Source organism: Mauremys reevesii, linkage group 10, assembly GCF_016161935.1.
Source record: "Mauremys reevesii isolate NIE-2019 linkage group 10, ASM1616193v1, whole genome shotgun sequence".
NCBI lineage: Eukaryota > Metazoa > Chordata > Testudines > Geoemydidae > Mauremys > Mauremys reevesii.
The window spans coordinates 78,003,662-78,029,016 of record NC_052632.1 but is presented as its reverse complement, the minus strand read 5'-3'; the positions used below and the strand labels follow the sequence as shown (position 1 = coordinate 78,029,016).

The 25,355-nt window shown below is 49.6% G+C and overlaps 1 protein-coding gene across 9 annotated transcripts in view; it reads left to right on the top strand.

Moving 5' to 3' along the window:
• Nucleotides 1-1,588: 1,588 nt before the first annotated feature.
• The window catches only part of PEMT (phosphatidylethanolamine N-methyltransferase), a 97,345-nt gene continuing 73,578 nt past the window's right edge, over nucleotides 1,589-25,355 (top strand). The window contains exons 1-3 of one of the 9 annotated variants that reach the window (XM_039492130.1): nucleotides 1,659-1,778; nucleotides 1,957-2,058; nucleotides 13,585-13,692. In XM_039492130.1, coding sequence (XP_039348064.1) covers nucleotides 13,600-13,692 — 93 coding nt within the window. In that variant the 5' untranslated portion in view covers nucleotides 1,659-1,778; nucleotides 1,957-2,058; nucleotides 13,585-13,599. Of the gene's footprint in view, nucleotides 1,779-1,956; nucleotides 2,059-6,732; nucleotides 7,011-7,338; nucleotides 7,588-13,584; nucleotides 13,693-25,355 lie in introns of those variants that run through there. The other 8 variants (XM_039492132.1, XM_039492133.1, XM_039492128.1 and 5 more) reach the window with 8 other exon arrangements.

Here is a 25,355-nt window from a genome sequence, read left to right as displayed (position 1 = left end):
ACATCCCTGCCAGTGGAGAAGTGGCCTTCCAACCATAACAAGTATTAGCCTCCTCCACACTTGCTGTTTGGCTGAGGAACCCTGGCTGGGGTCTTGTGGTTAAAATAGGGAGCCAGGGGCCTGGGTTTGATTCCTGACTCTGCCACAGAGGACCCTGGCATATCACTGAGGGCCTGGTTTTTAGAGATGGTGGGTGCCTGCAGCTCCCATTGATTTCGTGCCCTTTTTGAAAATCAGGCTACTGACCTGCTAATGCTTCAGAGGGGTGACAAGGCAGAATTCAGTGGGCTTTGAGAGCCTCGTGTGGAGGGTGCCGTGGAAGTGCTAAATCAGGGATCGGCAACCTTTGGCCCGCGGCCCGCCAGGGTAAGCCCCTTGGTGAGCCGGGCTGGTTTGTTTACCTGCCACATCGCAGCTCCCACTGGCTGCAGTTTGCTGCTCCAGGGCAGTGGGGACTGCGGGAAGCAGTGCGGGCCGAGGGATGTGCTGGGGAGGAGGGGATGTGGGGGGTGAGGGGAGCTTAGCTGCCGGTGGAGTTGGCGCCTCTGGTGGGCCACAGGAAATAACTGCGTGGGCCGCTGCAGCCCAAGGGCCGCTTGTTTGAGTCCCCTGCTCTACAGTCCAGGGGCAGAAGGTAGGATCACAGCTTATCTCTGTGTCACTCCCTCATTGCTCTCTCCCAGCCTCAGCTGCTTCTTCCTCTCTCTACCTCCAGCCTGGCTGACACCTTCCTAATCCTATTCCCCCTCTCCTCGGAGGTGCCTTGCAGTCCTACAGTCTATGCTTCTATTCCCTTCCCCACTCCCCCATGCACACCACCAATTCACCATGCCCTCCCTCACCCAGCTCAGCTCCCCACCCACTGGCTCAGGATGGGGTAGGCGCACACCTCTCCAGAACCAGCACTCATTTCCTGCTTGCCAGCTAGGCTGGCCAAGACTGAGGGACATTCAGAGGTGAGAGACATTCTGCATTTGTTGCAGGGGTTTCTCCTTGCTAACTCCATTCCAGGAAAGGAGGGAATGGGTTACAATCGGCCTTCCCCACTAGTTCCTCTCTAGCCGCTGGAGCTTTACTGACGCACGTTTCATTCCCCCGCCTGCCCAATCATAAGGTGCTGGGACTGCAAAATAAACAGCATCCTCCCATCTGCTCTCATATCTCTGCTTCAGAAATTATAGAGGTGCTAATTATACACTCAGCACAAGCATCACTGCCATTCGCTGTGAGGAATTATCCAACTAGAGGGATTAAAGGCCTGAACCTGCTGTAGATTATCCATTTGGGTGGACATCTATCCCAGCCCACACCTCTCTCCTACGGCCTGCTCTATAGCCCATTGAAATCAATGAGAGTCTCCCTGACTGTAATGGGCCTTGGATCGGGCCCATAATTATTTGTATTCCAGTAGTGTCTAAAGGGCCCTAAGCAAGATCAGGTCCCCCTTGTGCTACATGTGCACACACACACAGCCACTAGATCTATAGACTGTGAAACCTTATGTGGTGTTGAAACCTCATTGAGATCAGGTGTGAACACACCCTTCCATTAACATAACTTTCCAGATGAGTTAATCAGAAGCTCCCCATCCCATCACCACCTGACCCCAAGACAAAAAGAGCTTGTGAAGCCACCTGGACGTTTGGACTGAGTAGGCAGAAGGCTTAAGTTTTGCTGAGTATTGGGTGAGTTCTCTGTGTGTGAAAAGGCAGAAGTTGGAACACTCAGGCACTGAGAGGGAGGCAGAGGCAAAAGGCACGAAAGCCAAGCAATAGCCTGTGAGTATTGTGTGACCCTGGAAAAAGCTAGAGAGACACCATTTGGGTTGTTGGATAAAGAGACTTGGGGCTGTAAGCTAGGAAACGGGTCCTTTGGTCCCTGGTTCCTCCTGCGAGTAGAGAAGGACTTTAAACAAGATGGCATTCAAGGAAAAAAACAGACTTCATTAAATCCCAGGGCCCTGAACTTTGACTGGCCATCCAGGTCCAAAAGGAGCAACATGGACAAAGCGAGAGGGGGAAACAGCAGTGAAGTGACTTGCCCAAGGTCACAGATGAGGTCAGTGGCAGAGCTAGGACTAAATTTCAGGTCTCCTGACTTCCAGTACTGTGCCCTGCCCAGGAATCTGGGCTACTCAAAGGACTACTGCAGGGATTTCCTCCTATGGCATCCTCGCACCTCTCCCTGTACCTAACACTGAATGCCCATGTGAGCCGTAAGGGCTCTGGCTGGTTGGCACAGGGCAGCAGAGTGGTACTAAGTGTTTCTGTCACCTACTAGAACTTGACTACCTCCTGCGGCAGAGCCTGACTGGCAGCATACCCATGAGCAATACTAGATGAGCAGTGAGGTGGTTCTGTTCAGGTTCTTATTCTTATGTCGCAATCCCATCACCGTAGTGTCTGGGCACTGGATCCTCATGTGTATCCTTGGATGACGTTGATTCCTCAATGCCTCATCCCCACCCATGGCATCCTGATATCATGTAGAACTATTGCCTTGGTCAACGTGTCCCGCTGTAGTCAGACGCGCCCAAGTGTTTGTCCGCTAGTGCCCAGAAGTGGTCTAAGTCAGAATGTTTCTATAACTATTGGAGAACATTATTGACCCAAGCAAGAGAGTCTGTGTTTTCAGAGCAGGAGGTCTCGGGTGCTGTCTCTTGTGATGACGGGGTTGGCTGTAACTGTGGGTTCCTGACAGTGTCATTGCTTTTATAAAATATTTGTCATCACTCTTATGTCAGTAGTAGCTAAGGAGTCTGATGTGACAGCACAAGTTGGGTTACCCATGCAGTCAGGCTCCTCATCAGCTAGGGTCTTCCTTACATAATGCCCACTGTTGTATATGCCTTTATAATGGCAACATGACTTCCTTCTGGCTGGCTATGGATGGGGCAGTGATTCATAAACCTCAGTTTTTCCTCCTGGAAGAGGATTCCCAGCCTTCCCTAGACTGTTAAGAGCACTGATGCTGCCAGTTCATGTGGTGTTGTGTCCTTCACGGTTTTGGGAGCTTCTTTTCCTACAACCTTTCCTAATGCTTTCCTGCTTGTGTGTGGGGAGAGGCGCTTCCTTGGTAGTGACCAGTGGAGGGGGATATATTGGTGGGTCTCTACTCAAGCTGTGCCCACAACCCCAAATTCCACTTACAATTCAGAGTAGCTGAATGTTTCTAGTAAAAGAATTCACAGTGAAATAGCTAACAATGTTGACATTCCAAATATCACCATTAGGCTCCAGAGTAAACACTCAATTTAGAGGTATATCTATAAACATGTGTATGGTTCAGTCCGTCACTCTGCAGACTCAGGCAGACAGCAATGATTCTAGTCAAACTGAGGTTTCTTTCTTAACCATAAGGGCTAAACTTTTTTATTAAGTAAAAGCTTAAATTCTTTAGAAATTGAAGAGGCAACCAGAGAATTTGAGGGCATCCGAGTCCCATCTCATCTAATCTCTGATGGAGATGTGACTGCTTCAGAAGCAGAACTGGTGGGCTCAGGGAACTATACCCAGCTGGCTGTAGCCAAAGTGCCACAGATAGTAGCGGGAATATAGGAAAAATGAATGAATCTTCCTTAAAATAGCTGAGACTTGGTGGATCTGAATTTTATCCTTAATAAAATAGGGTTTTGTCACCAGCTCGCACTGTGCCAGATGGAACAGTGTGTGTGTTTGCTGACACTTCTGATTCCAAAGCAAACACTAAATATAGGTTGTAGGCATTGCCATAAATTAAAGAGACGGCATCTCTGACTGGCTTGAGCCTGCTTAATGGACACAGATTCCAGCTGGAAGTGCAGGGATTATTCTATGGCTGGATATATTGCAGATCTGAACAGGTGTATTAGTTTTGGGTGAGTCTCCTTGCTTTTGTGTTCGGTGTCTTTAGTAACAGATGGTCTGTCTTTATTTTCAGGGAGGATGTTACACAGCCCAGAGGGGATGAAGGAACAGCTGTAGGACTCTGAGGTAGTGGGGGGCTGGGCGAGGCTGCCCTCTGACCCTAGAGGCCCTGGATGTATGATGGTGGAACATGGAGTCCCTTGGAGGAGCCTATCCCAGCCCCCCACTGTCTCAGCCGGGCTCTGCACAGTGCAAGGAGCAGGACCGGGGCAAGGATATTTTGGGCCCTAGGCGAAACTTCCACCTTGCACCCCGCCCCCCTCCTCCCGGAGCATCGCTATTATAAACTTTCAAAAATGAATCCTGCATCATGTGGCATTGTTCATTAGAATTAATACAAGGGGGTCAGAGGAGATGATCACAAGGGCCCCTTCTGGCCTGGGGGAACCTATGAGCAAGGAGGAGGCTGAGGATGCCCCCAGCTCGCAGGGCATCCTAAACATTCCCAGGCTCTGAGTACTTTGCCCTCCGGGGGGACCCAGGGGCTAGGAGGGCAGAGCCAGGCTCTCCCAGGGAGCAGGTGAGGATCTCCCTGGGGTTCAGGGCCAGCTCCCTGCATTGGCACAGTGCCACCGGGGGGGTCGGTGTTTGGAAGCGGCACCTGCACCAGCCCTTTCCCCTCCGTTGCGCTGCAGGGTTTAGTTTCACTTTCCCTGGCCCCAGGAGGTGGCTGCGCCCGGCCCCAGGTGCGGCACATTGGAGGGCAGCGCTCACTTGAGCTCCGGACCACGTCCAGCCTTCCCCAACGGCTCCGTCCCTCGGCCAAGCTGGTCGCCGCGCCCGGCCGGCTGTCTCCTCCTCGCTCCGCCGCAGGCTCCCATTGACCGTCCTGTGCGAAGTCCCTCGCTGCAGGGGCGGGTTTGTTATGGAGGCCTCGCTCCCCACCCTGCCCCGCTCAGCTAACTCCCGTGACGCTGGACACTGCTTTTCGGCGTCCCCAAATCTTGGCGCCCTAGGCGGCCGCCTAGTTTGCCTAGTGGTTACACCGGCCCTGGCAAGGATCCACTTGCAGGTATCAGGCTCTGTGTCGTGCCATTTAGCTATGTCTGCAAATTTGGAACTCTGCTGGGTTTCCCACACCTCCCTTACTCAACAGCCCTGGATGTTTGTGTGGCTTCCCTTGCACCGGAGCTCCAGCCCTTTTGTGGTGGCTTCCCTCTCGGGCAGCCTTGGCTCCCTCCAACCTGAGCTTTTCTGCCCTGACTTTCCCCATCCCATGTAGGAACTTCCTGGATCAATACAACTCGTACACAACTCAAAGCTCTTCCGTGTCTGGTTAGGTGCAATGAAACTGGCTCAGCACCACCTATAACAGGTTCCCTCCGCCCCATCCTGAGGATAGTGCAGAGGCCTGGAGGGAGGTTTGTGCTGCTCTGTTGGGAGATGGATAGGACTCTGCTCTTCTCACTGTCCATGGGGTCACAGGTGCCGACTTCCCCTCTGCCCAGTGGGTGCTTGACCCCTGCCCCGCTTCTTCCTGCCCCCATTTGACCCCCTTCCCCAAGTCCCCACCCCTGACCTGCCTCTTCTCTGCCTCCTCCCCCTCCCTCCTGGAAAGTCCTAAGCACCACCAAACAGCTGTTAGGCGGGGGGGGGGAGCACTGGGAGGGAGGGGGAGGAGCTGGGATGCGGCACGCTTGGAGCGGGGAGCTTGGCTGCCAGTGGGTGTGGCGCACCCACTAATTTTTCCCCGCTGTTATGCAGACAAAACTACATCAGATTGTTTCAGGGGGCACGGCAAAGATGCCACATTTATTATGATAACACAATTTGATTTATAACCACTATCTAATACCTAATCCGCACGCACGCGCGCATACAGAGTTACCAGTTCTGAACGTGGCTTGAGTTCGCAGTTTGGGATCATAGCTTGTGGTGGCTCACTGGCCAGGAAAGCCGGGCACAAGGAAGGGCTGGGTCTGCCCTCCCATGTTGGCAGCAGAACGTTACACTTCAAAGTCTTCCATCTCACCCATCCTTTTTGTAGGCTTTAGTTTGAATTCAGAGTCTATAAGTCTTGCTGTGTCACGCTGCCTCTGGGTTTGGTGTGATTGATCACCCGTCAATTGCAGACATGACTTTCAGACTTGGACCTGGCTTTGATTTTCCTTTTATTGTATCTTTGTTCTTTTCTTTTTAGGGTGGACTCTTTTTACTTTGTTAGGGCTGTTGTCTGCATCTTCAGCCGGTGGTGTTTGAACTCTATTTTACCAGGACAGGCTGGTGCTGGCGGTTGATTCCATCATTCATACATACCTCATTCACACATTTAAACTAAATTAATAAGATTCAGCAGGGTTTTGCAAAAATGAAGGTTGCAGCAAGCTTTTACAAAATGGAGTAAGCATTTTAAAATGGAGTTTGAATTACAATATGGCAAACAGTGAACAGAAGTTACAATGTTGAAACAGTGCAAGTCTCAGTGATTTAAGCAGGAATTGGATTGACAGTGAAAGATATAAGGGCAACTGGCTGAACAGCTATGGCTCTTAACAAGCACCTTAATTGTCAACTAGCTAGTTATTGGGGTAACTGGTTTTATGAATGAATGTTGTTTCATTCATAAAACTTTACTTATGAACAATTTCGTTAATCAATTCTACACCGCGGGTCGGGTGCTCCGGCCCCGGAGCACCCATGGAGTCGGTGCCTATGCATGGGGTCTTACAAAACATAAGGCTGGCCCTGCATATAAAACCACCAGATCAGGCCCCAGTCATGCCCTGGGAGGGGCTGAGAGCCAATCACAGCAACCCTTGAAATCAATATGAGTGGAGAGGGGTGGTCACCTCATAGGATCAACCCTCTTGTGTCATGGAAGGGCGCCAATCAGGATTGGCCCCGTCGGACTAGGTTCCATGCGTGCATGTTTGGAGGCACGGTCCCTGTCCTGAGGTGACTGTGATAAAGAGGAATGAAATCCCCAGCTCGGCTGCAGACTTTGGGAAGGACTGATTGATCTGGCACCGGTTGTGACCGCCACGCAGCTGGACAACTCCCTAACTACAGGGCGAAGTCCAGTGCAGCCTTGCCCTGCTGGAGCCCCACTGAGCCGGCCCCACCAAACCCCTCCAGCCGACAGAAGGTGGCACCGTACTAAAAAAGGTCAGTGATTTGCAAGTTAATTCCCATCCCGCCCTGGCCCGGCTCCCTGGGGCCAGGTTTCAGAGGGGTCACCGTGTTAGTCTGTATCAGCAAAATCAACGAGGAGTCCTTGTGGCCTCTTACAGGCACCTAGGGCCAGTGGCCCTAACCAAGGGGAGCATTACCTCAGCTGCACTGGAGCATGCTGCTCTGAGTCTGGAGGCTTTTGCTAAGCACTCAGCCGCCCTGCGTCCTCTGGGCCTTGTAGTTCTCTGCGGAGAAGCAGCTGGGAGGCCTGGGTGGAGGAAACTACACTTCCCAGAATGCCTGGGGAGGGTTTAAAGTGGTAACCAGGAAGCAGGGCTGGGTGCTTGCTGGGGGAAGGGCTGTCACAGCTGATCAGGGGGTGAGGGCGTCCAGAGGTTCCACTGAATGCCCCTCACCCCCAGCCTGGGGATGGCTTGTGTCTATACAGGTTATAAAATGCTCAGGGGCTGGTCAGTTTAGGAGATAAGCTGAACTTTGAATGCTGGCAGGTGGTGCTTTGCCATCCCACTTGGACTGCTGTGGAGGACTGAGTAATTTGGATTATAGCAAGGTATTGGTTGCAAATTTTGCTCTTCGTTTGTGCAGTGGTTTTGTGTGTGTATGTGTGTGGGGGGAGGCATGAGGCATGCATTCATTCGCTAGGATTTAAAACTAGGGCTTAGAGAAAAGCTAATCATGTGCATTGACCAGCTTCCCTGGTCTGTAACATTGTCTCACGGTGAGGCAGTTAATCAGTGGATTTCAGTTTGTGCTTCCGGATTTAGGCATAAATCGGTAAAATCAGGGGCAGTTCCTTTCTCACACCTCACACAAGAGGCAGCTGTGTTAACAGGACTGGTTTTTGCACAATAGAATCTGACTGCAGGAAATCATAGTTATGACCTGACACTAACATACCAAAATATTGTCACCCATAAGCATTCTTATGTTCTGTGCAGAGCTGCACTGATAAATATCTCCTCCTCCTCCCCATGCCCCTGCCCATTATTCCATTGAAATTAGGGCAGGGCTAGGGACCAGCTCAGCTTTAGTGGGAGGCTGTGGAGGGAAAGGGCCTTTATCAGCCATTAGCTGCTACTTTGGGGTTATGCTGACCTCACATAATTTGCTTTTGCTATCAGTGCACTGGCAGTTACAACTAAGCTATTCATGGCCAAGTTATTTATTGTATCTTTCAGAAGTCTTTCTGCAGAGTTTAATAATAATTTGTATGGCAGCACTGCTCTTAGCATGGGGGTGGAGTGGGGGACTATTGCAGATGTCAGTGGCTTAGGAGGATTGAACATTCCTAAAAATGATCTGATCACATTTTGGCAGAGTAGTGCGTCTTGTGTTTACACTGTAATTCTTGCAGCTGCTTTGCTCTGTATTGAGAATCAAAGCAGGGAGAAGGGGGGAGGCTGTTTTCTCAGCTGTTCTAGGCCATCCTCCTGCTTGTGATCTGCTGAGCACTCTCCAGTCCTGCTGACTTTGGTGAGGGTTATTTGGGGGCTTTTTTTTTATTTTTTTAAATGGAGATATACCTATCTCATAGAACTGGAAGGGACCTCGAAAAGTTATTGAGTCCAGTCCCCTTGCTTCACTAGCAGGACTAATTTTTGCCCCAGATCCCTAAATGGCCCCCCTCAAGGTTGAACTCACAACCCTGGGTTTAGTGGGCTAATGCTCAAACCACTGAGCTAGCCTACCCCCTTGATACCTTGCAGCGTGGTCAGAAGCCCATATTGCTGCAGGCAGGGGCATGCTGTAACTTGGATTGTTGTAAAGATGAGCAAAAATGTGAAAGCAGGAGAGCTGTGTCACACAAACCATATGTAACTTCATCAAACTATGCTGAAAACAAACCAACACGCATCTGGTGAATGCTACACTCTGGCTTTAGCAAACTAGTATAATAGTTTGTGTGTCTGCTTTCATATTTATTTGCGTTGGAAGAAATCTCCAGGCTATATTTAGTTCTTCCCTGTGCATAGATATATTTGTGAGTAGTCGCAGTATTTTCATTGCCTACGAAGCTAGTGACACATTATTTCATCCTTTATTTCAGTGACCTTTTAGGGTGCCAGTTCCACTATTTACCTGGATATATTTGGTCAGATGAAGCCCTGGTGTAAAGCAGGTGGAACTCCCTTAACTTCAGTGGAGGTACTTCCATCTGTTCCAGGGCTGATTGTGGTCCACTGTGTGTATTTTAGATACCATTGTCTTTTTATAAATTACTTAGACGGTCGAGCCCAATGGGAGTAGAGTCTGAGCAAGGTTGCTTTAGATGGGCACTGAGAATCCACTCCATTTAGCTTACCTGGTTTTTCCAGCGCTCCTGTAACTGGAGTGTGACTCCCAGTGTAATGTTTACAAAAAAAATATCCAGTGGCTTGGCTGAGGAAAGCTGTTACTTATCTGTGTAATTGCTTAAGGAGTGGGTGGATCGGCTTATGTGGCCTGCATCTTGCAGGAGGTCAGACTAGATGATCATAATGGTCCCTTCTGATCTCGAATTCTATGATTCTATGAATTACTAAACAATATAAAGAATAGCACGTGTGCAAAAATGTGATCCTCTCTGACATTTGCCTTTTTAAATTGTAAATTCATCAAGGCCGGGACCATGTCTACCTCCAGGGCTGTGATCCTACAATGGTTGGGCTGCTGAGTCTACGGGCATCCTCACTGACATCAGTGCAGTGACCCATTGCAAGAGTGCCCCCTCTGTACAGTGCACGGTCTGATGCTGGATCAGGGCCTGTGTCTGTACAGCACCTAACACAACATGGCCCTGGTCTTGATCCAGGCCTTTGGGCAGAACCATAATATAATCTAGGCCGTGTTTCAACTCTTCTATCCCCTTCTTTTAGAGCGCCCCTTTGCAAGTCCCTGTCCCTGCCCCAAAGGGTTAGAATTTAAATTAGGTACAGATCATACAGTCCGGACATGTTGTGCATTGGATTATTAGAAGACGGACCATTGGTTAATGCTGAGAATTCTTGTCTTTTAAGGAGACACTTGACTGAGAGGCGGAAATCTAACCAAGCGGCTGTAAGGGATGAGGGTGCAGCTGGTCTGGCCTAGTGTCCACAAGTCAAGGACTGCCACAAGGCAGTAGTCAGCAAGCAGGGATCACAGTAATCTAGGGTTGCCAATGCCAACTTGGTAATTATTTAAAAACCGAACACTCCAGCAGGAGTGCTAGAACCTCCCCTGCCCCACCTTTTCTTCCTGCCCCCTACCCCTGTCACTTCCTGCTTTCCCCTTCCCCCGCACCTCCTCCGGCCCAGGTCAGGAGGGACTTGCCTGTGGAACCGGGGATGGGAGCTGCAGCCACCTGATGAAGGGAGGAGGTGGCCCTGGCTGAGTAGGGGCTGGTGTGGGTGATGACCTGGCACCTCCCCCACTCGCAGTGACTGGACTTTGGGTGTCTGGTCAGTAGATTCATAGCTTCTAGGACTGGAAGGGACCTCGAGAGGTCATTGAGTCCAGTCCCCCACACCCTGTGCCGATCTGACTGGACACCGTCAGGTCTGACTGGACTTTTGGTGGAAAACTGGGCACCTGGCCACCATACGGTAATCTCCAGAGCGAGGATTGATAGGCAAGGGTCAGGGTCCGAGTGAGGCTCGGGTTGGAGACCAGAGATGTGGACTCATAGCAAGCCAGACCTCTGCATGGTTAGCCAGACAACTTCCTGGGGCCAGCCTCCAGAGTTAAATAGAGAACATGGGCCAATCAGAAGGCCACAGGGTGCTGTCGCTCTGATCCTTTGGGCGGTACTTCCTGGGGTGCCTAACTTCCACAGAGCTCCTTCGGGGTGGCTCTGCATGGCCTCCGGCCGTGATGCAGGAACGCCAGTTGTCCCAGGCTCTGCCGGTTCTGGTCCTCATGGATCCTTAGGGGGGCAGCAAGGAGGCTTGGAGAGGAATGGCAGACGGTGGTTGACATGAAGGGCAGCTTGCTGGGAGGAGTTAGGAGGAAGGAAGACGTGTAGGCAGTAATGGAGCAGGCCTGATGCCTGGAATGTGACAGATGTTGGAATGTGGCGTGAAAGGCGAGGCCTAGCTGGTAGAGGGGAGAGGAATATGGCTGTGCGACCGGGGAGTGGAAGATGGGTTTACTCACAGCAGTTTGTATAGGCTGTGGATGTGGAGGGAGAAATTAGATGCACGAAGCCTGGTGGATGGCGTGAGTCAAGGCATGATAGAAGGGTTGCAGTGGGAATGGAGAATGGGGATGGATATTAGGTAGGTCTTGGTATCCAGTATAGGCCTGAGCCTCCACTGGGAGTTCTGTCTGGGCAGGGAAGGGCAGGATCAGGCCTTGTGTGAGCTATTCCTGGCTTAGGGTGACCAGATATCAGGACTGTCCCTACAAAATCAGGACATTCGGGGCTTTGTCTTATATAGGCACCTGTTACCAAACCCCGCCCCCCCCCCCACGTGCCAATTTTTCACACTTGCTGTCTGATCATCCTACTGTAGCTCCTTCCAAGCACTGGTCATTTTCAGAAACACTCTGTGTAAGTGAACCCTTGCGGCCTCCCCCTGGATTTAGTAATTCCCCATTTGTCCGTGATTGTACAGCATCTGAAAGACGCCCCATGAAATAGCTTGTGTAATTCTAGCTTGAAAGCGAAAAGCGCGGAAAGGTGGCTAAAAGAGCACAATGCGGGAATGGATTCCTGAAGCTTGAGAGAATTCAGTTCTCTGTGGTGCTTTTGCCTTGCAAAAACAGGGGGTTGAGCTGTAAATAAATTGCATCTGATCTAATGGCCCAGCTCTTCACAGATCGTACTGCAATTCCAGATAATTCAGAGGACCCATGAGGAGGTCGGGAGTGCGAGTGAGCTCCTTTCTCTGTGTGTGCGAGATGAAGCTATTTCATGCTTGATGCACTGCGTACCCTTCAGGGAAGAGGCCTCTTTCAGTCATTGCTCTCATTTAAATATTGGTATTGCTTGCACGGTGGGGTCTGAGATGTTGGCTCTGAGAATCAGACTCCAGTTGGAGCTCCGATCTAGCTGTCGTGTGGCCCCTCCTTCACCATGGTGTCTGAGTGCCTCGCCAACAGTGCGGTTCAAAAAGTGAAAACCTTCAACAGCTTGAAGTGGTTTTAGCTTCAGAACTGTTTGAAACGGACCCATTTCTCAGGTTTTTTTGGTCCTGAACTGCCTTTCAAAGTGGTTTGCAGAATGTTTTGGTTTTGCTAACCCCCAAATTGAGCTCTTTTCAATTTAAAAAAAAATCGGGGTTGGGGAATAAAGGTGGGAAGAGTTTTTACCGAAAATATTGACAATTTTCTCTTTCAAAAAAGGCCTCCCCATCCCCTCCTTTTTTAATAATAATAAAAAAAGTCTTGCTCAAAAGATAATGATCTGCTCTACTCACAAAGATGGATGAATTTATCCTCCAGACACCCGGAGAGGCAGGTAGGTATAATTCCTACTTCACAGAAGGAAAACCTGAGGGCTGGACTTGGGGTAGTGACTACCAGGTCACATAGGAAACCGGTGGCAGAACTGGGAACTGAATCCAAATCTCTGGAGTCTCAGTCCAGCTTTAACCACAAGGCCACCTTTCCTCTCTGGTAGTGAGCTGAGGCTCTATGAAATACCATTCCTTTTTATTTGCCTCCGAAACATATTTGGATTTCCCCCACTACACACACTTGTGGTGCCTACCCAAATACCACCCCTCCCCCTTAAACACATTTAGTTGTGTCTGAGTCAAGCTGAGAAATCTACAGGACGGAAGTGGTGGATGCTCTTGTCTCTGTGCGCTTGCAGCTTCTGCTGGTCTGGCGAGCACTTGTGGCCTGATTCTCAGAAGCGCTCAGTAATCCAGTCAGGGGCAGGGGACTTGGTATTAGTTAGTCACACGCTGTCCGTCTTTAGTACCTAGCATCCTAACGTCACAAAGCACTTTGCATGCCTTCCCAACGTCCCTCGGGGGCAGCAAAAGGATTTGTCCACCAGTGCCATTGAAGCCAGTTCTGGGGTTACACATGGCACAGTTATGCTTGGCCACAGTTTAGGACAGGAAGTGAAGAAGAATATTATATCCAGCTGACACTCGGGAGGGAATCTAGAATGTGACATCTGAGTCCACATTTCAGCAGGCCGCTGGCGATAATGGGGCCCCTTTTACCAAAATAAATAAATCAAGCCATGGATTCTTCATGATTTCAACTCATCTCTTTCATTGGTGCTTCCAGCAGCAGAGCATCCTTTAGTGGCTCCCAGCCCAGAGCTGCCTTCTACTGGACTGTAAGTTTCCTTGAATGTCCATTGGAGGTCTCCAGTCCAAGTACTGATCCACCCCATCCCTGCTTAGCTTGTGGGAACTCATGGGACCAGAACGCACAGTGTTAGGACTACAGACCTTTATACAGCAGGAATATACTGCAGTAGACTCAGTTGCTGGAAGAATCTGATTTACCCTTCCCATGAGCCCCTTGCTAAACACGCTGTATTCAGCCTTCTAAAAGAAGCGATCTAGAAGCTCGCTAGTGACAATGCGAGATGGATGCCCCTGCTGACTTTGTTCCTTTCCCACAGGTAGATTCCTCAGCCATGACACTGCTGCTCGGCTATGTCCAACTGACCGATTCCACCTTCGCCGCTGCTGTCCTTTGCATTGCTTTTAACCCGCTTTTCTGGAACGTGGTAAGTGTGCTACCCAGTGTTCCCTCGAACTTTTCCCATGCATGTGCGGAATGAATTTTGCGATGTGCACCAATATGGAGTCAGGTGTGGCGGGGGTGAGGCGAGGGGTTCGGAATGTGGGAGGGTGCTCCAGGCTGGGACAGAGGGTTGGGGTGGGGGGGGGGGAGGACTCCGGATGGGGGTGCAGACTCTGGGGCAGAGGGGCGAGGATGAGGGGTTTGGGATATAGGCTGCCCTGGGGCTGCAGCCGGGAGAGAGGACTCCCTGCAGCAGCACCTGGGGACAGGCGCCTCTCCCCGCCGTGGCCCTGAGCGCCTGAGTGGCCCTTGATATGGGGCTGGGCAGTTTAGAGGGAACTTAGGTGCTATCCATTCCCAAGCCAAGGCTGTTCATTTTGGCTGCCATCTGTGTCAGTGGCTGCATTTGGCCTGGTTTCCCGACTGGTCATGTTGTCTAATGATTCCACCTGACAGTTGGCGTCTTCTTTTTTTCTTCTTCTTAGTAGAAGCTTGGAGGATTGTCAGCCCTTGACTTTCTTTTTCTCCCTTGGGGGTGTGTTTAGTGCTCTGGGAACGTGGGAGGGCTGCGATGGGATGGGGTGGACTCTGTGATGCAAGTTGAGTGCTTTCTCCCTGAGAGTTTGATTGTGCCCAGTGCAGGTGTGGAAAGCTGTGCTTAGAAACACGCGATTAATAAGGGGTGAATAAAGCAGAGACTTGCCTGCCTAGCACAGCCTTGCAGTTCAGGAGCAGTCTGGGCCTGATTCAGTAAAGAGCACGGCTGCCAGATTACTCCTGCCTTGGAGCATCAGGGAGACCCAGGAAAGGGACTGCTTAGCTTGATGCCTTGTTTTAGCACAACAAGGATCACATTTAAGCTCATGCTGCCTCCGACTCACCTACCCTTCACCCCCAGCCTGCCCCCTTGAACTCTGTGAATAAGGGAGAGTAGCTTGAAACTTACTACCCCTCAGTCTGGAGGTTGCTATCCTTACATGTGCCTGTGTGTTGCTGCTGCTTGCACTTGTGCTACAGCCTTGCACCCCCGTCGCAGGTTGCGGGATCTAGGTCTCGCTGTCTGCCCACCTGGTTCTGTTGCAGGCTGCTTAGACCATTGCTAAGGTACATTTCTTCCCCACAAGAGGCCAAACAGAGGAGGAAATGAGTAACCATTTATCTTCATTTTGTTCTTGTTGCTTCAAAAACGCTTCATCTCCTAAGCCTGCCAGAGCTAGATTGTCTCTCTGTTACATTGGTGTGAAACTGGAGAATAACTCCCTGACTTTGGTACGGCCACTCCAGATATATAGATCTGCAAAGCAGAGACCAGAGCATGGCCCCTTTGACGAAGTGAAATTAATGTCATTGAATGCCATGAATTTGGAAGCTCAGGGACCTTGTTCTATTTGCAGCTGCTATGGTCTTTTGGCAATTGCATCAAATAACCCTGCGTTTCCTGCTGAATTACTGTGAAACGGGCTACTCAGGAAGCTGGCATGATCCCTCTTTAGAAACAGATTAACGCCACTTCTAATACCTTGAGATGCAGATGTGCAATAATGCCTTACAACCCGGAAGTCTCTGGCATGTCCTTTTGCCCCTGTTTATTGTGCACTGCCGCTATACAAAGAAGACAGTCCCTGTCATGGGTTCCTGAAATCAAAGGCCTGTTCCATTATTCCTTAAAACTCCTGAATTAACTTCAGTGGGATGGCTCACATTAGTAAGGGCTGCAGGATTGGGCCCTGGCTCAGATGCAGACCGTACAGTAGAGGTAAGTATAAGACACCGTCTGGAGGATCAGTCGGGAGGTGGTGAAGATCAAGGCTCTTGCAGCAGAGCGGTTTCCGAGGGGATCTGAATGAAGAGAGGGAAGGCTGCGCACTGCTGAGCAGTGGGAGGCGGTGCCAAGTGTAAAGACAACGCAAAAGGTGTGAAGAAGCTGGAGAAGGATGGAGAGGGGAGTTAGGAGTGGGGCTTGGGAGGCGCATAGCAGGAGGTGAGCAAGAGGAAATGATAAACATTATTCAGTCCTTTATACAGCACCTATCACCATGGCAGCCAGGCACTAATAGTTACAAATATAAAACCGTAAACTTCATTAGCCACCCAGGATGAGTTGTTAGATAAGTCACCCGCTGCTGCTGCCAAAAATATGTTGACAATCAAGTCATGGGGCATTAAGGAAACAAAACAATCAATGAAAGACTAAACCAAGTAAACATGCTTTCCGTCATCTCCTGAAGTCCAGCAAAGAGCAACCGTTTTTTTTGCATAGGCCGTAACTCAGTGCTCATGGACCCCGGCTGTGGCTGAATGCACGAAACCAACATTGGTAGTAGCTGCTGTTGTGTTATGCCCAGTGGCACTCGCAGTGATAAGCACCATCCATCCCCGGATCACAAAGCTCTTAATAGGCATTAATGAATTTTAATTTCACAACACCCTTATCAGATAGGGAGGTGGTATTATTAATATCCTATTTTAGAAGGTCACACGGCAAGTCTGTGCAGAGTAGGGGCTAGAATCCATGTCTGACTATAAGCCATGTGCCTTGACTACTTTCTCCCTGGGTACATCTAGGGGCAAATCCTCAGCTAATACAAATTATTGTAGCTCCATTGAAGTCAGCGGAGGGATGTTTCTGTCTGGGAAGCATTTATGGAAATTTAGACTCAAAGTGGAATTTTGACCAAGGGTTTTAATAGTGACTAGTGATTTTTAGGTGCCTTGATGTTTGGATGCCCAACTTGAGCTGCCCTAAAGGAGCCTGATTTTCAGCATGAAGGTGCTTCGCATTTTCAGAATATCCGGGCTCCTTAAAGTGTCTCAATTGGACAGCCAAAAAAAATTAAGGCCGTCCAAATCAAAATGACATTTAGTTCCCTAATTTTTCAGGTCATTCATTTAAAAACTCTAGTTGTGTCTGTACCTCTAAAATGAATATGCCACGTGAATTCCTTATTGGAATCCTTATTTAGCATAAACTCCGCCCCTGCGCCGCCCCCCTCCCCCCCCCCCAAATACTCAGACTCTGGTCTGTTCGGAAAACATGAACTCTAGGGGAAAACTTCATAAAAAAGGAGGAAAAAATTCTCCATGCTCTTGTTTTGTTTTTGAGTTTGCTGGCTAGGATTCCTGAGGGTTCGGATTTCTGACTCTTGGAAGGTTTGCGAATACCTTGAGGGATGGCTAAAGAACTAACACAGTTTTGTATCGCCAGCTTGTCTTAAAGGAAAGAGAGAGGAGATGTACCAGCAGAAACTTTAAGTGCTTTTTCTGGGTCCCTTCTAACAATTGAACCACTTTGTCTTCATCAATAGGTGGCACTGCAGGCAAAATGTGGAGGGCCTTTCTGGTAGCAGGGGGAGGGCTGAGGATGGAGCCATAAAAAGGAGCCAGACATAGGGGTTTATCATTTTTAAAGTGGAATTGGGTATTTCTTCGGGTGCAGGGGATCTGAAGGGGCTGTCGCTATCTACCGCTCTGCTGCAGATGGCCAGCTGATTTACACTTCTCGGCTTGCTGCTAATGCTGCTCTGGAATGTATCATGAGGGATTGTAGGTCTCGAATCCAGCTCTGGGGGGTTCCCAAGTGGTACCCAGACCATCACCACTAACTGACGGCTCTCTGGCACCAGCAGGGAGGGGGGCCAGCTGAACTCTGGCCCATCAGAGGCTCCAGCCCCACCACCTGGCCCAGATGCACTGCTTAAACCAGATAGAAGCACAGGAAGTTGTCTGAGCAGCTGAGTGGACTCTGGATCTGCTGCTATACTGGCCTCTGACTTCTGGCTGTGGTTTGACCCTGGTACTGTTCCCTGACTCCTGTTTGACCTTTGGCACTGCTGTCTGACTCTGGCTTTGGCTTTGGCTTGACCCATGGCATGGCTGTATGACTCCAGTCCTGACCCTCGGTGTGACTCCTTCCTGACCCTGATTCTGGCTCAACCTTTGGCCTGACTCCTGACCCCGACCGCAGCCTTGACTCTTGGCATCCGCCTGACCCTAGCTCGGGTTCTGACTGTGTTTCCTGGGTTCCAGCCCTGGTTCTGTCCGCTAGGCCTGACTGCCCATGCTCCAGTCTCTACATGTATCCATGTACTTTCACTTCACCAGGCACTACATACTCAGTATTGCCATGAGATGGGCTTAAATATTGTGCTTGCTTATTTCCGGGCAGTAATATCCAGTAACGAATGCTCCTGTGTGTTCTCACAGTGAATTCTGTCTGGGAACATGGCCTGCCTGAGGGGTTTCTGCAGTAGTCGTTGCCATGATAACTGAATGCTTAGGCTGAGATTTTCAATGGACGCCTAAGGCCCCCAACTCCTACTGACTTGGGCCACTAACTCCCTTAGGCTGCTTTGACAATCCCAGCCTGGGACGATAGTGCTCAGAAGCCTTTAGGAGCACTGTGGACTCAGTTCGGGCCTGCTATGAGTGGGCGCAGTGCTATTGGCTTCAATGGAGTTGCAACTAATGGCACCACTTCTGGATTCGCCTTTGTGTCTGCTTAGATGAGTAAAACAAATAGGCTTAGAAATGGGACCTGATTCCCATTTGTTTGTCTTGCTGTAGTACCCGGGTGCCCTAGTAATGCGCCAGGCCCCCGTTGTGCTTGGCCCTATAAAAATACAGAAGAAGAAGGTCCCTGCCCCCGAAGAGCTTCCAATCGAAGTGTTTGTTTGACAACAGCTGGATACTGACTCTGCCTTGGCCCTTCCCAGTCCACTTTCTTTGTATCCTCCCCTGCCAGACTTGTCTTTGTCTTCTTCCAATGCCGCCTGTCTCCCCTTCATGCACCAAACCACCTGCCTTTCTTTCTCATTCCTCCCCAAAGGCCACTCCCGCAAAGCCTGTCAATAATGATCTCTTTGATTTCTGTACCAGCACCCAATGTACTATGTGTCTGAATTGTTTTGTCTGTGTCTGCGCTAGATTGCAAGATCCTTGGTGCAAGGCCTGTTTCTCTGTACAGTGCCAAGTACGCAGTCTGCGCTCCGTAAATAACGGGATGCTGGCCAAAGGGCCGCGCGTGTGTGTGGTAAAATACCCACTCTGTGGTTAGAAGGTGATTTAGCGATTGGGTGCACCAATCACTTTGCCTGTCTCAATGAATTTCTTCCTGTGCAATTTCTTGCAGTGGTTGACCTGGGTTTTCCATCTTTGCTTTGCAGTGTGTTAGAATAAAGACTTGGGATGCCATCCTGGCCCCACTGCAATCAATGGCAAAACTCCCACTGACTTTAGTGGGCACAGGATTTCATCCTTGGTCTTGATACTTAGTCCTTCTGTATTTGGGCTGCGTGTGCTTTCATGACAGCAACCAGACGGCAGCTGGCCACCTTCTTTGTGTTATAACACCAGGTGTGTTTGCGATGCGTTTGTTCCTGTAAGCATAAGTCTGTGTAAATACCGTGTGTGTGACACACACAGAGAGAGAGAGAACATGCCTCTAACACAGAATCCCATAAAACTCATAGGGACAAATCTTCTCCTGATGTATCTCCACTGGAAGTCAAAGGAGATGCACTGAGGATGCATCTGGCCCATATTGTCTATCCTTTCAGCATCCACAGCTGCTTCTCCCTGTTCTGGTAGCCAGATGGATGAAAACTTAAAAAGCCATCCCAATTAAAAGCCAACTATGCCCAACAGGTGGTCACAGAGTTATGTTGCTTCTGGACTAAACTTGGACATGTTCTTGCAGTGATTTTTTTTTTTTCTTCCATCCATCACCTCCTGTTTACCGCCTGCTTCTGACCATTATGAAATGAGCTGTTATGTGCTGTGATTCTGAGTCACAATCCAAGAGAAGAATGGGAAGGAAATACGGGACACGCTGGAGCTTCTGCTTCATATAACTGACTTTTTATTGCGGGGCCAGTGATGGTATCTACTGGTTAGTACATGGGACTGGGAATTAGGTGATACGACCTAGGTTTTCTAAAGTGACTAGTCATTTTGGGTGCCTGACTTGAGACACCTTAGAAGGGCCCTACTGTCAGAGGGTGGTTGCTCAGTGTTTTGTGAAAATCAGGCCCCTTTAATGTGTCTTGAGTTGGACGCCCAGAACCAATAGCCAACTTGGAAAATTGTGGCCATGGGTTCTAGTCCCACCTTGGGCAAGTCTCTCAAAAGTGACAGACTGGGATTTTCAAAGGGGCGAAAGGAAGATAGATGCCCAAGTCCCATTGAAATTCACGGGAACGCCAATACCTTGGGCTACTTTGAAAATCCCTGTTTCCTCTGTTTTGTAAAATTAGGGATAATAATGTTCACCCACCTTTAGGAAAGTGCTTTGAGATCCTCTTATGAAAGCTGCTGTACAGCTGTGATTATTATGTGCTTGGGCATGTAGAGGTTGTCAAATCTAATAAGGGTCTGAAAGGTACATTTGCGGGCCAATAAAGTGGCGAAGCATTTCTTTATTGGGGGAAATTCAATGATGGAGTCTCAAATCCATGCTGACATCTGTTTTTACAATGTGTCGCAGCGCAAGGTCTGATACATTTTTGTCATTCTTTGTGTTGGGAGAGAATTGCATAATCAGCAGCAGCCTTTCAAAGCAGGCAGAGATAACTGTCTTCATCTCCTACAACTCATGGCAGGACCAAGTAAAAGTTACTAGTGATTTTTATCTGTGTGGCTAGTCAAACCATAGCGGATTTGTGGTACTTTCCACCTGGGCGGGCAGTGAAGGTTCAGACAATGCTGCGTAATGCTTGTTGCGAGTATGTGACCTCTATCATCTTGGCTAACTCATAACAAAACACCCCAGGATCTCAATTGTCAGGACTGTAACATTCTTTGTCTGTGCCAGCGCACCTGTTTTAGCAGCTAAATTTAGAGTTTCAGCATCTATGCACCGGCTCTGATACGTACAACAAGCACGAAAATCTGGGTCACATAACTCATCCTACTGTATTCAGTGACACAGTTGGGAGACTTGTCATCTTGAGACAAAGCAGTGCCCATTGTCCAAATACAATTGGCAGAGGGGGAGGAGAGTGTTTCTCTTTCCTATTATTTCCTTTCCTCTGTGCATTAAGTATCTTAGGGGGTGTGTGTGTGTTTAAATCTTCTAGAAAACATGCAGCATCTGTTGTTAAATACTTCGAATGGCTCAGAGTTTTACAGTTTGTGTATGAGAGGAGGGATGGCTCAGTGGTCAAGGTGCTAGCTGGGATTTAGAATCATAGACTATCAGGGTCGGAAGGGACCTCAGGAGGTATCTAGTCCGACCCCCTGCTCAAAGCAGGACCACGCCCCAGACAGATTTTTGCCCCAGGTCCCTAAATGGTCCCCCTTAAGGATTGAACTCTCAACCCTGGTTTAGCAAGCCAATGTTCAAACCACTGGAGGCCAGGGTTCAGTTTTCTGTACTGCCGCAGGTTATGTCTACACTACGAGTGCTACGGCTGCAACTAGGCTACTGCACTGTGGACACTCGCAGTTTTCTGTCGCCATCCCCTCAAGAGCTAGCATCAATACTGGGCTTTAGCTTGGCTTAACTACGCCCTTTCACACCCCTGAGCAACGTAGCTAGGTCGCCCTATGTCTTAGGTGTAGGCCAGGCTACAGACTACCTGTGTGACCTTGGGCAAATGTTGCTGTAGCTGTGTTGGTATCCGGATGTTAGAGAGACAAGGCGGGCGAGGTGATCTCTTTTATTGGACCAACTTCTGTTGGTGAGAGAGACAAGCTTTCCAGCCACACGGAATTCATTTACCTCACCAACCTTGTGTCTCTAGTGACCATGGACATGTCGATGAGAGTGTGTCTACACTGCAGCTGGGAGTGTGTTTCCCAGCACAGGTAGATGGACCTGCATGCTAAAAATAGCAGTGTGGCCTGGGCAGTGGCTCGTGCTAGCTACCCATGTACATAACCAGGGATTGCACTCAGGCAGCTAGCCCCATCTGCCACTGCTCCCCTTTTGAGTGCGCTGGTGCCTGTCTGTCTCCCTGCCCTGGGAAGCACGCTCCCAGCTGTAAGGTAGGCGTGCCCTAACTAACGCGTCTGCTGTTTGGCAGAGCAGTGAACTGAATCCTAGTTTTGTAGGTCCCAGACAGGGCTGGCTCCAGGCACCAGCGAAGGAAGCAGGTGCCTGGGGTGGCCAATAGAAAGGGGCGGCACTCCGTCTGTTATTGGGGCGGCACATCTGAGTCTGTGGCGGCAATTCGGCGGCGGGTCCTTCAGTCCCTCTCTTCGGTGGCACTTCGGCGGCAGCTCAGTCAGGTTTTTCTTTTTTCTCTGCTTGCGGCGGCAAAAAAGCTGGAGCCGGCCCTGGTCCCAGATTAGCACCCTAACCACTGCACCCTCCTGTCTATCCCACCATCGTAAAAATCTGGGCCATTAGAAGCAGTTAACAAAAGATGCTGCATGTCTTCTACAGGATTCTATTATTATTATTTTTTTTTAAGAAAGTGCTAAGATAATTAGAAGCATGCCCAGATGAAAGGAAGGAGAAACACCTTTCATTTTGCAACGGAAACGTGTATCGTTTTATGGTCTAGAATCCTGCAGCACCAGCTGAAAGTCCTGGCTTTGTCCATTTACATATTTTAGATGGAGAAGCCTGTGGGGGAACATTTACAAAGCAAGCTTGAGAGGTCCACTTCCATTGGCACCCTGGGAAGAGATGCGCACTGTACCTTGGGGTCTCTAGGGGTGTCTAATGGTTTGAGACATCCCTGTCCTTACAACAACCCTACAGTGTATTTAGAGAGCAGCATACTGTATCATCCCCAGGACTGGTAATCATGGTGCATATTTTTGAACAGACAGGTTGTGTAAGAGCTACTTTGGTACAGGATGGAAGATGATTTGAAGTACAATAAGCGCTCTTTCCCGTCCAGTCACCACATGCTGCTGGCTTTTCAGATTTCATTTTCCGATTCATAGGCACTTTGTATTTGGCCGGGAGCCTTATGTGCTGCCAGTCGCTGGCTCCGTCACTTGCTTAGCAGAAGTATTAGACTCTCCGATCCCGCTTGGTTGGGAAGCGGGCGGTTTCCTTGTTGGAAGAGAAATGCGCGGACCCAAACTCAGGCTCTTTTCGCTTTGTCTGCTTTTGATTGACAAATTAATATGCGCACCACCTGTGCTGATTTGCAGAGGCACTGTGCAGCCGCAGCGACCGCTGGAGTCTGACAATTTTGCAGCGCTTCAGGTCTGGCTGGCAGCTCCATTACGGCTTTGAGCGAGGGAGGTGGAGGGGCTAAAACAGCAAAAGTAGCCGCCAAGATTACACCGTTGTAGCCTCACAGGTAGAGCTGGGGCAGAAGCACTCTGTGATCATGTTCCAGCCAGACTGTAGATTTTCTGTGCCTTAATTCTGAGACTCCTGAATGATGCTTAGGGCTTGGCTACACTGGAGAGTTGCAGCGCTGGTGGTGAGTTTACAGCGCCGCAACTTACTCACCGTCCACACTTGCAAGGCCCATACAGCGCTGCATCTCCAGCCAGCGCTGCAGCGCTGGCTGTACTCCTGCTCTGCCTCGGGTATAACTATTGCAGCGCTGGTGATGCAGCGCTGCTCCGCCAGTGTGGCCACCAAAAGCGCTGTAATTGGCCTCCAGAATTTTCCCATAATGCTTTTAACTAAAGAACTCTTTGTTTTGTTATGATGCCTCTCTTTGTTTTGTTGTGAACTCGGGGCTCCCGGAGCTGCTTATCTAAAAAACAAACACAGCTCCTGTTTGCTGTGAATGAGGCAGGCAGGGGGATGAATGTCTACAGCTAGTGTTTGCTTGAGGAGAGAAACAGCACGGCGGGGGCTGGGGAAAGAGAGTCCCTCGGAGCAGCTGCTTATCTGGTCTGCAGGCTATTTGCATTTAAGAGTGAATGAGAGGTCGGGGAAATGGTCAGAATTTGCAAGGCAGGGAGCTGACACAGTGGGAGCATGAACGAGGAGGTCAGAGGAGCTGAGGGTTGCACTGATATTGCCTTGGGCAAACTTAAAAGAAAGGAAGGGAACGGAACTTGCAAGGCAGGGAGCTGACACACAGTGTCAGCTCCAAAAATCCCCCCTCTCTCTCTCCCCCACGCTCCCTGTCACACTCCACCCCACCCCCCTCTTTTGAAAAGCATGTTGCAGCCACTTGAACGCTGGGATAGCTGCCCATAATGCACCACTCCCAACACTGCTGCAAATGTGGCCACACTGCAGCGCTGGTAGCTGTCAGTGTGGCCACACTGCAGCGCTTTCCCTGCACAGCTGTACGAAGACAGCTGTAACTCCCAGCGCTGCACACCTGCAAGTGTAGCCAAGCCCTTAGGCTCATTGGTGTGAGATACTGGCCACCTGTCAGCCTTTTCTACTCCTGTCCTTTGCTATTTGAATGCAGACTCCTACTACTGGACCAGATTCAGATTGGGTGTGAGAGGCAGCAGGTCCACTGAAGTCAATGGAATTGAACCTGCCTACACCAAGAGGCAGAATTTGGCCCATTGTGCTCTTAATAAGTTGGGAGGCAGGGTGGTGGTTTGTTAGCATAGGGGACTGATCCCATTGAAATGAATGCAGCTAAAATCAGTGGCAAAATGGAGCCAGCATTTCACCCCAGGAATCTTGGTTTCTGTTCCTAATCTGTGCGAACGAACGACTTGCTATGTGACCTTCAGCAGCCACTTAGCCCCTCTGTGCTTCGTGTGTAAAATGGTGGGTAATGACACTGAATGATAAAGTGCATTGAGAGCGTCAAGTGCCAGACGCTGTGTAAGTGTGGAGTCTGATGATGATGCGTTTACTACTTAAACTTCTGTTGCTAAGGCATGAATTACTTTGACAACACAAGCACTAGGCAGTTGCCCAATAGTCGTTTTCTCGTGCTTCCCGTTAGCTGGTGGGACTCCTGCCATTTTTGAGCCATCGCCCTGATTTTGCCCTTTCCCCAGTTAGGTCTTTCGTAGCAGGGGGAATGAACTGGCCTTGTTTTGGAGCCAGCCTGTGTCATTTCTGAAGTTGGTCAGCAGGGGGCGATGAAGCAACAAGATTCCTTCCCCCCTCTTCTCCCCCACCCCTCACATTTTTGAAAAAAGTCCTATGTACTGAAACTTGTCCCCATTGATGAACCCTGAAGGATATTTGTTACCAAGTTCTTGAGCTCAGTGCAAAAGAGATAATAAAATATACTTGTCTCTACCTTTCTCCTTTTTCTTTACCGTTGTTTCTTTGATGAAATAAGTAGCTTAAGATGACACTTGACAAAAGTATAGTGTATTCATGTTGTATTGTGTGTGAAATGAGAGAGCTTGGATGACGACTGCATCTGTTGGGCACAGGGTCCTGGTATCCATTAGGAACCTTGTCCCAGTTAAAAGGTGCAGGCTTCTTCCCTCCGGTCCCTTTTTCCTCCCCCCTTGTACTTATATGGCCTCCATCACTGTAGTATGTGACTACATGGCTTCTGGACATCTGCCATTTGTCTCAGGGCTAGTTACAAGTCACTTTCTGAGAGTGTCATGCGGTCGGATACTACAGTGATTGGGGCCATGTAGGTACCAGAGAGAGAGAGAGGCTGGGAAAATGCTTTTAAATTGACAGCTCCAGGTTGTCTTTAGATTAAGGATACAACCCTCATTCCTTTCCAGAACAAGTTTGTTTGTGAAGTCGGTTGTGTCGTATGCCTCGTTCCTAAGAATGAGCTTCTGATC